This window comes from Diabrotica virgifera, chromosome 9, assembly GCF_917563875.1.
Source record: "Diabrotica virgifera virgifera chromosome 9, PGI_DIABVI_V3a".
NCBI classification, from domain to species: domain Eukaryota; kingdom Metazoa; phylum Arthropoda; class Insecta; order Coleoptera; family Chrysomelidae; genus Diabrotica; species Diabrotica virgifera.
This window is the reverse complement of record NC_065451.1, coordinates 101135897-101145874: the sequence shown is the minus strand read 5'-3', so window position 1 is coordinate 101145874 and position 9978 is coordinate 101135897. Positions and strand designations below refer to the sequence as shown.

Here is a 9978-nt window from a genome sequence, read left to right as displayed (position 1 = left end):
TCTTATACTGATGTCAAATATTAAATATATTATATCTGTAATAATGAACATAAAGGAATAATAAAATTCATGATATACAAAATAAATAAACATTTATTTAAATTAACTACCAGATTTTTAACAATCTCTGAGTTAGACAAATTAAATATAATGTGACTTTAAAATGACATATGTTATATAAAAGCTATATTTGTCTAAGATAATAACAATAATGTTACCTGTTACAAATCTTAAAGGTATAAGTACCTCTTACTAACATATAGGGTACAACTCACATGAGATTTCTACCCAATGGTTATAGTACGCTTGCTACGTACAACTGAATTAAAACCCGAAAAATATGACTAATATATAAATAAATAGGCACAAGCCTGGCGAAGAGAAAATACCAGATGAATTAAGCAAATGCATTAAAAAAAGTTATAAAAATTAAGCTAAGATAAATACCGAAACAATGACCTAAATTACCCGAGCAAATGCAATAAAATAAAGTAGCGACGAATTAACTTAACAAATGAAATAAAGCGAATAAATAACATATTTGGGAAACAAGCAAATAATACAACCTAAATTTACATAATGACATAAAATCGACCTCAATAAACAATAAAATATTAGAAGTAATACCTTTTGGGCAAATACGCAGAGCTCAACGTACAGTACCGCAAAATGATACATGAGTTTGGGAACTTAATACCATAATATACAAATATGTTATATAAATAGGTAAACTAAATCTGAAACAAAATTAATAAACAGTGCATTAAAATAAAACATAGGAGTTAAACACACAATAGTTAATAATGTCACCCACTGGTAGTTCCCAAACAAACCCGAACGACTCCTAAATAGGTTGCTGGCGCATCCCCGGAAATGAGCACTAGGATAGTGCAAAAATCATGCCTCCTGTAGGTCCAAGTGCTAATACGAAAGGAGCTGGAATGTCTCCAAAAGGCTTGTTCCCCAAGTAACTACTCCCAGTGACTTATGGTTGGAGATTTTCCTCTTGGTGTTTCGAGGTGTTATTTAAGATTTCACATGGATGGCTAAAAACACAAAATTCCCGTTTACTTCAATTTCTTATGTGTACGACCAATCAAAGAAAGAAAGAAGAAAACTAGGAAAGTGTTTTTTTTTTGATAGATAGTAATAAAAAAACACACAAAAAGAGACCTCTTAATTACTGAAGTACTTGACCTTGGCAAAGTTTATGTGAGTTCTCATTACAGACATGTGGATTTAGGATTTAAATACAGAATAAATATGATTTCTTTAAAATAATTATTATAGGACTGATAAGTGATATTGAAAGTGACTTTAGTATATCCAAAAAGTTAAAAATATTAGAATTTTCTCTGAATGAATATTATCTATAGATATGGGAATAATTAAAAGATATTACTCATAGATAGTAGAATAATTAAAAGAACCATTCACTGAATAAATTTACACATCACACACATCAGAAAGATTATACAGGGTGTCCCGAAAAGATTGGTCATAAACTATACCACACATTCTGGGGTCAAAAATAGTTCGATTGAACCTAACTTACCTTAGTACAAATGTGCTCATAAAAAAAGTTACAGCCCTTTGAAGTTACAAAATGAAAATCGATTTTTTTCAATATATCGAGAACTATTAGAGATTTTTTATTGAAAACGGACATGTATAATTCTTATGTCAGAAACATCTTAAAACAAAATTATAGTGAAATTTGTCCACCCCATAAAAATTTTAGGGGGGTTTTGTTCCCTTAAATCCCCCCAAACTTTTGTGTACGTCCCAATTAATTCATTATTGTAGTACCATTAGTTAAACACAACGTTTTTAAAACTTTTTTGTCTCTTAATATTTTTTCGATAAGCCAGTTTTTATCGAGATGCGGCTTCTTTTTTAATATATTTACATAAACATTTTCTGTGGGTTTTGCTCCTTTAAACCCCCCAAATGTTTGTGTACGTTCCAATTAAACTATTATTGTGGGACCATTAGTTAAACACAGAGTTTTTAAAACTTTTTTGTCTCTTAGTCTTTTTTTGATAAGTCACCTTTTATCGAGATGTGGCTTCTTTTTCAAAATACACATAAAAATGTAAATTATAAATAAATTTTCAGATTATTAACAGGTCTCTATAATCGTACTTAACCATATACAAATATGTGGTGGATTCGACAAATATTCAAAATATCTCGATAAACACTAGCTTATCGAAAAAGTACTAAGAGGCAAAAAAGTTTTGAAAACATTGTTTTTAACTAATGGTAATACAATATTAATTTAATTCGAACGTACACAAAAGTTTGGGCGGGTTTAAAGGAACAAAACCCCCATAAAATTTTTATGGGGTGCACAAATTTCACTTTAATTTTTTTTTTAAGATTTTGCTGCCATAAGAATGCCACATGTCCATTTTCAATAAAAAATCTTTAAGAGCTTTCGATATATGAAAAAAAATTGATTTTCATTTTGTAACTTCAAAGGGCTGTAACTTTTTTTGTGTGCACTAGGGTATATAGGTAAGTGAGGTTCAATCAACCCATTTTTGACCCCAGAATCTGTAGTATAATTTATGACCAATCTTTTCAGGACACCCTGTATATTATGTCACCTTGAACAAGAGTGACAACAATGGTTATAAAAATTATTTATAAAAAACAGATATTGCTATTTACCGTGTGATACGATGATGTTATGCTGTAAACCCCATTGGATTAATACCTTCTTTATTCCCAAACACTCCTAGATAGGTTTGGTGATTCATAATTCAAAAGTCACACATTTTTACTAACACGAGGTCTAACCTCCAAATTTGATCCTCACACGCCATCCATACTAACCAAATCCCCAACCACAAGTGAAGTCTCTCGTCTCGCCACTTCACAGAGCAAAACGTCAAATTCTCAGCACACGAATCAAATTATTACCCGAGGTGTAGAGTATGTTCCATACTCTGAAGTGTGACGTCACGTAAATATTTATTTACGAGAAAATTAGATAAGTTGAAAGAAATCAAATGAGAGACCGAGGGGAAATAATTATAAAAATAATTAAAGATCTAATCTCGTAACGTGAACCGTTACAGTGTGCCAACTTTCATGTCAATCCAAGCGGTTCTTTTAAATTTAGAGGTTTTACAATATTTTACCGTTAAAGAACGTACTATAAATCTACATTTCGGAGACAGTAGAGACCTGACCTCCTTAATACAAGACTTACAAAGACTAAGACAACTATCTAATGAATCCCCTCTAACTTTCTTTAACCGCTTACAAGTTCTGAATGCAAAAATGCACGCCTCGATCCAAATAGCAGATTAATCCGCAGAACAAAAAACCGCCCAATGTGACTTAATCGATACCATGGCCCTAAACACACTTTTAACCGGTTTAGAACCTCGTCTAGGACAAATTATTAGGGCTAGTAATCCAAAAGATCTCACTGAAGCAAGCAATCGTATTCGACGCGAACTGCAATTGTCATATTTTGAAGAACAAAAATCTATGTCTAAATCAACTATTCCTAAACCCTCTCAACCAATGAGAAAAGTCTGACTTTTGCATGAGAGTTTAATGAAAGGGTAACAAATCAATTGAAAGTTCTGTCCGTCAAAATACATGGGAGGTTTTCATAGTCTGACGTTCGAAACCTGTAACCTGTTCCACAATTAAAACTTCCCCTGTTCCAGTGTTCCCGTACATCAAAGTTTATCCGACCAGACACCATTAAGCTATTAACACATTTTCAGCTTGCTATTAATAAACTTTTTTTGGTACGTGGGATCCAGGCCTATAATTTATAAATTAAAAATAACTCTGGCTAATTGGTTTATGCCAAAGCCTATTATAAATAAAAATAAAAAAAATAGTAATATACATTATGATCAATACATTTCTTGAGAAAAAACCTGTATGAGCCAACTACAATGAATAATAATTGAATGAAGTATAGAAAGACAGACGTACTCACCAGTGGTGTAGTGGCAAAATTTTCAGTATGGGAACGCTAAATACTGACTTACAATCCAATTCTGAGGGGTACCCCCTCCCCCCACATAAAGAGCGGGGGGTCCGGTTCGGGGGGCCTGTAGCCTATGGAATGGATGATAAAATTTTCACAGGGAAGAAGAAAAAATATAAGATGTAACATGTTTTTATGTATACGTTTACTAACAAATTCAAACACAAAGATTAAAAACTGAACAAATTCAATAAAATTTTATAATGTATTTACAAATAAATGGCAAATGCATCTTCTTCCTCTTTGTCAGGTTGGAGGTTGGCTCGTCGAGTTCTAGTATCATCAGCTGTACGGTGTCGTCTTAACCATGCCTTGACGTAATTCTCTGGTTTCCATGTCTGGATACTTGGTCCATTCAACTTGATAAACATCAATGCTGATACGTGCTCGATGGTCAGTTTTGACCGTGTTGGCGATATAATAATATTCATGTGACTGAAGCCACGTTCACACTCTGCTGAACTGCAAGGAATAAGCTTTGTGCAGTTTATCAGTGGGTTTAAGTCCTTCGGAATCGTAGTGCTGTTTTCCAGGTAATCTCTGAAGCTGTTCTTAATTTTGTTGGCATTCAACCTAAATCTTGCACAGAGATGTTCGATTTCTTGTTCACCGTATCCAACATATTTCTCTGGAGGCCAGTTGTTACTTTCAAGTACTTTCAGTTCTGAAAGGAGAGATTCATACTCTTTTTCATAATCATAATTGTTCCCTGTGGCTTTATTAGATGGTTCGTTACTGCTTCTTGTTGTGAAAAGTCTCCGTTTTAGGTTGTTAATAACACTTGATAGCAACTGCTGGTCATTAATAGCAGTTATTTTGTTGCTACTTGTTAAGGGAAAATGACAAAAATTACCAGTGATTGCAGCTCTCTTGGCCTCAAGGGTCTTAGTTCCAGGTTTTTCTTTAAGGCACTCGAAAAAAGCAATTGACCTTCTTATGAGTTTGTCTGCATAAACAACAGTTGCCTCCCTATTTTGAAGACATTCTGAAACCATTGTTAATTCAGCTAATATGTCATACATTATCGCCAAATCTGACAGAAACTGAGTTGATGTCAAGCGCCTAATCAACCCACCGTACATTGCTCGTTCGGTTGTTGTTCTGTTCTTGTCTTCTTGGGCCTTCTTAAAATGGGAGTACAATGCTTGATATCCATACCAAACGGCCATAACAGTTTTAAATGAACTGGAAACCCATCTCGTGCCCAAAATGCGACCAACTTTCTGTAGTTGCAAATCAAGCTCACTAGCACACTCGGCTAGTTCTCTTTGGTTTTTAGGCGATTTACTATACAGAGTGTACAGTTTGTCCATAAACATTTGAAAATGGTTAATAGCCCCAACGTCATTGATAGAGTCACTCACAGCTAACTCTATCCTATGGTTCATGCAATGCCAAGGAACAATGTTGGGAAACTGTTGTAGTAGCTTTTCTACGATGCCAGATTTTTTACCTAACATGACACTAGCGCCATCACAGGCAAATGCAACTAAATTCTCTTTTAGGTACTCAAAATCAAACCCATATTTTTTCAAACAACCTAAAAGTGCCTCAAAAATAGAATCAGCAGTTTGGTTAGGCAATTCAATTAGGTCTAAGAATAAGACATTTGGTGGCAAATCTTTGCTGGTTTCACATTTTAAATAAACAATCAAGGTAGATTTATCACTTAAGCTTGTAGATTCATCGATCAAAATCGAAATTTTACCTGAAATGCTTTTCACCTGTTGAGTAATTCGCTTTTTCATTTCATGAGAAATGTGGTCAATGATTTCAGTTGCACTAAATCTAGAGTGTAATCCTACACCAATGTCTACACCATTCATTTTCTGAAGTTGCAAAAGTTTAGAATAATCAGAAAAGGGCCTATCATTTTTTGCCAAATAGTAAGCTGATCGAAATACTTTAATTGTAGATTCTAGATTGGAAACGTTCATTTTATCACAAACGTTTTCAATAGTTTCCTCGTTCGCCTTAGCGGTTATGCTCTCAGCAGTCAAGTGGGCTGATGATTGCTTGTGAAGAAAAATTTTTTTTCTTAGGGAAGTAAGTTGGGCAGACTTACTAGACCCATTGAATGTTATTGCAAATGTGCACCATTCTTTAGAAATTGATGTACGTTCCTTTTTGAAAGCACCAAGATGAGAAACGGTGCTACATAATGTACAGCCTAATGAACCGTTTTTGCAACCCAACCATGGGAAGGCTTCTTTTTTGCGTTCCCACATATCAATAGTCCATATAGAAGGCCATTCTGATTTATTTTGTTCATCATGCTCATGCATATTCGAAGACGAACTTACAGAAGAATTACTTTCAGTTCCTGCCTGTAAATCACTTTTTTCATCTGAAGACACACGAAGAGAAGTAGAATTTTTCCCTGAAAGAGATACACCGAAATCATTTACTTCTTCACCTTTATCTTCATTTGGTTGCTTAGAAAAGAACGAAAACAGTGTACTCACCTACTCACAATCATTTAATTTCACTACGACGACCGGTTTCGATCTCTACAATATACAGATCATCCTCAGGTCAGCGTTACAAGTGATTAAATGCTACAATTAAAGAAAGCCAGAGTTAGAACAGTGTCTGGTTTTACTAAAACATGCTAATAGAAAGCCAAAATTTTGAAAAGTATGTAAATGTTGACATTTTAGAATAACAAACAAATACATATGCATGCACACCCACGAGCAAACAAGTACTCATAGGCCCGCACACGCATGTATATGCATGATGTTTATGAATATTTGTTAAAATTTGATCTACTTACATGCCGTTGCCAGCGATAATTTGTAAGGTCATCAGTAACATGATTTCAAGTCCAGATTATGCTATCAGGATAACTAAGTAAAGGACTGGGTAGGCGGACATGCTTCGTAGGTTAACACACAGTGTATCGGGATAGTTCTTGAAGGTTGAGATGTAATGTTAAACAAAAGAAAGACGGAAGAAAAAAGAAAGAAAACCAACAGTTCTCTGTAGGGTATTTTGTTTGTGATTTGTAATTAGGGAAACTGTTAAATTGAAATTTTAGAGTGTAACGGAATTAAGTTTTAATTTATTTTAATTTTTAACGGAGACACTATTAATTTAATTTTAATGTTATGTGTATTTGTTATGAGAAAGACAACGTTTTTAAACGATTGTGAGTACGTCTGTCTTTCTTTACTCCATTTAAAATGAACTCACATATGCAACCCATTCAACATTTGAATAATAATTGCTTGCTTGGAAATTTAAAATTAAAAAGTTGTGCACATTATATACAAAATTAATATGATGTGTAGGTACCTACCTTCAATTAAACTACTGGTTTCATCACCTAGGTCTCTAGCATGTGCCAGTTCGCCACCCAGTAATGATGCAGGGGCAATATTTTTTGTGGCCTATTATATCTGCCATTACTTCTGCATATTAGAATTCCTGCCTTCCTCTACCTGTCTGTTTGCTCGTGTCTATATATTTTTTGTAGGCACTCTCCAAAACTTTCCATTTATTTTCGCAGTTGTTAGGTGTTATTTTTATCCCAACATCTTGTGTAGCTCCCTTGCTATTTCCTCGTACATTCTTTTGAGCCTTTATTATTGAGGGAGCCCACTTGTGACCTATATTTTCTACATAGGTCTAAAAATAACAGAGTGTGTGGCTCCAAACAAACTTAACCTCATCGCCTCCGGTTGCCACGTGGCCACTTGTTGATGGGCCTGGAGAGAACATTAAAAACTCGTTCAGTTCTACGAAACAAACATAATTAGAATATAAAGTCAGTAGTATCAGAACTTGCCTTCTTGCGACATAGTTATAATAATTATTTTCTATTATAAATTGAACAGAACACGTAACAAGCTTGGCTTTACCGTCTAGGCAAGGCAAGGGGCAAGGCACATAAATAAAAAAATAAATAAATCAAAAACAAACCAGACTGACATGACAGGTGACAGAAATTCTAAAAAATTGACAAACGACACAACAGTGAAGGCTGTCCAAAAATCGTTCGCGGGTTAAAATCAATCCTGAACTGATTCTGAACCGCGCTTGCGTACAACCCGAGTCCTAAGAGTGTCCGTAACTAATCCTGGACTAGCTCAGGATCGTTACCGCGCACGAAGCTATTATATTCGCCGGGTTACCCAAATTTTTGCTTACAAAATTATTTTGACGAACAATAACATTTTGTTTTGGTGTCCATACTTTTTTATAATGGTCATGTCGAGCTCTACAAATCAAGAGACAGATTGTCGTGGTATTTGTTCTGGCAGCAGTCAGTAACTAAATTGAATGTCTTGGAACTAACCTTCTTTCCTGACAGATATACGTATACTTCACCTTGAACATGCCTTAATTTATTGGTTTCCTTTTTCTTATTTTTCTGCTTATGGATTACTTTCCTTTTTCTCTTCTCCCATCAGAACTGAGTCGCTCAGAAGCAGAGTGGCCTAAGTGTAAAATTGATGTTTTGAGATATCGGCAAATAAAGAATTGAGCTAAAAATGAAACCAGTTTTTTTTATTAAACAGTATTATTTTATTCACTTACACAAACATTTCTGGAACCTAATACATTATATGAGTCGAATGCGCAAAAAATTAACAAAAAAAATCTTTTTTTTCTATAAAAAAAAGTCAGTTGGGCCACTATGTCAAATATTAAGCTTTTACGAAAAAACATAAAACTTTCACTTGGGTCACCTATTCATCTGTTTCCGATCCAATATCATTATCTACTGCCTCCACGTTTGTCTTCAGGTTTATGTAAAATTCATGATAGACCGGCGGAATGTAAGGAAGAAGACTCTGAAGGTCTTTATACTTTAGTTGCTCTATGGGTCTTCCAGCAGGATAGAGGATGTCCAAGTAGAAGTCTTCTCTTTTTATCTGAAAGACGTCTGTTCTTTTTTTTGTGACGTCAACACAATTAAATAATACACTCTCGTTATTAGAATACTTAAAATAAATTTTGAATGGCTCTTCTGATTTGAACATTAGCCACTGTATTTTAAGCCATTCTACTTTTATATCTTGCTCTCCTTTTTTTCGGTTTGTAAGTAACTTCTCTAGTTTTTCAGTACACTTAAAATTTTCAGAGGTCATTTTAAATACCTGAAATTTGTTCTTCTTTTTGGAACTGGAAATAACTTTCACCCAATCGTCTGGCAAAAAAATGTCTTTAAAATATCGTTTTTGTTTTTCGATCACTCCAAAGTCTCTGTCACATGGCAAATAGGAGTGACCGGAAACTAGAAACTTGTGATGTATGACTGTGGGACTGAAAGTATTGGAGACACTCATGTATGTACAAATAGATGCCAGTTTAATATTTCGATTTTGACCTCCGCATTGGTCGCTGTACAAGATCAAAACTGGTGTGTTAACATATGTTTTTACGTAGTGTAAAATGCAAGAACCAATTTCTTGTGGGCCACGTGAGGCTATGCCTTCATGCCATACATACATGTGTATCTGTCCTGTCGTTAGATTGTGGATGCCAAAACAATACGTCCACAACTGTCTCTTGTAATAAGCCACTCCCGTAGAAATACTAGGAGTAGCTAAAGTTTTCATTAAATCAAATGCAATTACTGTTGTGGTATCTTTATTCTTGGCTGCATCTTCCTTCATTCCACTTCGAGCTGCTTCTGCCTTCCGCAGGTGTAACTCTTTCTCTATTTCCATTCTGCTTTTTTCTACACCTACACAGCTTTTTATTTTCATGTTATAAGCGTCACATCGTTTGCAAGTGTCAGTGAGAGGATAACGGAAATGAAGATTAAAATCTTCATTAAATATTTTCGAAAAGATGAATTTGGATACCTTCACTTCTGGTTCTTCACCTTGCACATACAAATCAAAAAGTTTTGAGATATTTAAATCAGGTGACAGATACTCTCGATTAGGATTTTTGTTGCGGCTATAGTGTGATGTATATTTGGCAAATTTGTTAATGAAATCTTT

The 9978-nt window shown here is 34.5% G+C and overlaps 1 protein-coding gene and 1 long non-coding RNA gene across 2 annotated transcripts; both read right to left on the bottom strand.

Annotated features, from left to right (window-relative positions):
* Positions 1-579: 579 nt before the first annotated feature.
* LOC126892077 (uncharacterized) lies at positions 580-2992 on the bottom strand. The gene is made up of 3 exons (XR_007700667.1): positions 2677-2992; positions 815-1046; positions 580-737 (listed from the first exon to the last, which is right to left on the bottom strand). It is a non-coding gene; the product is annotated as an uncharacterized LOC126892077 (long non-coding RNA).
* A 1238-nt stretch (positions 2993-4230) lies between these two features.
* On the bottom strand, positions 4231-7824 carry LOC126891186 (E3 SUMO-protein ligase KIAA1586-like). Its single transcript, XM_050660369.1, has 3 exons — positions 7812-7824; positions 7691-7761; positions 4231-6456 (listed from the first exon to the last, which is right to left on the bottom strand). Exons 1-3 carry the CDS (start codon positions 7822-7824, stop codon positions 4231-4233), a joined length of 2310 nt encoding a protein of 769 aa, XP_050516326.1.
* Positions 7825-9978: the final 2154 nt, after the last annotated feature.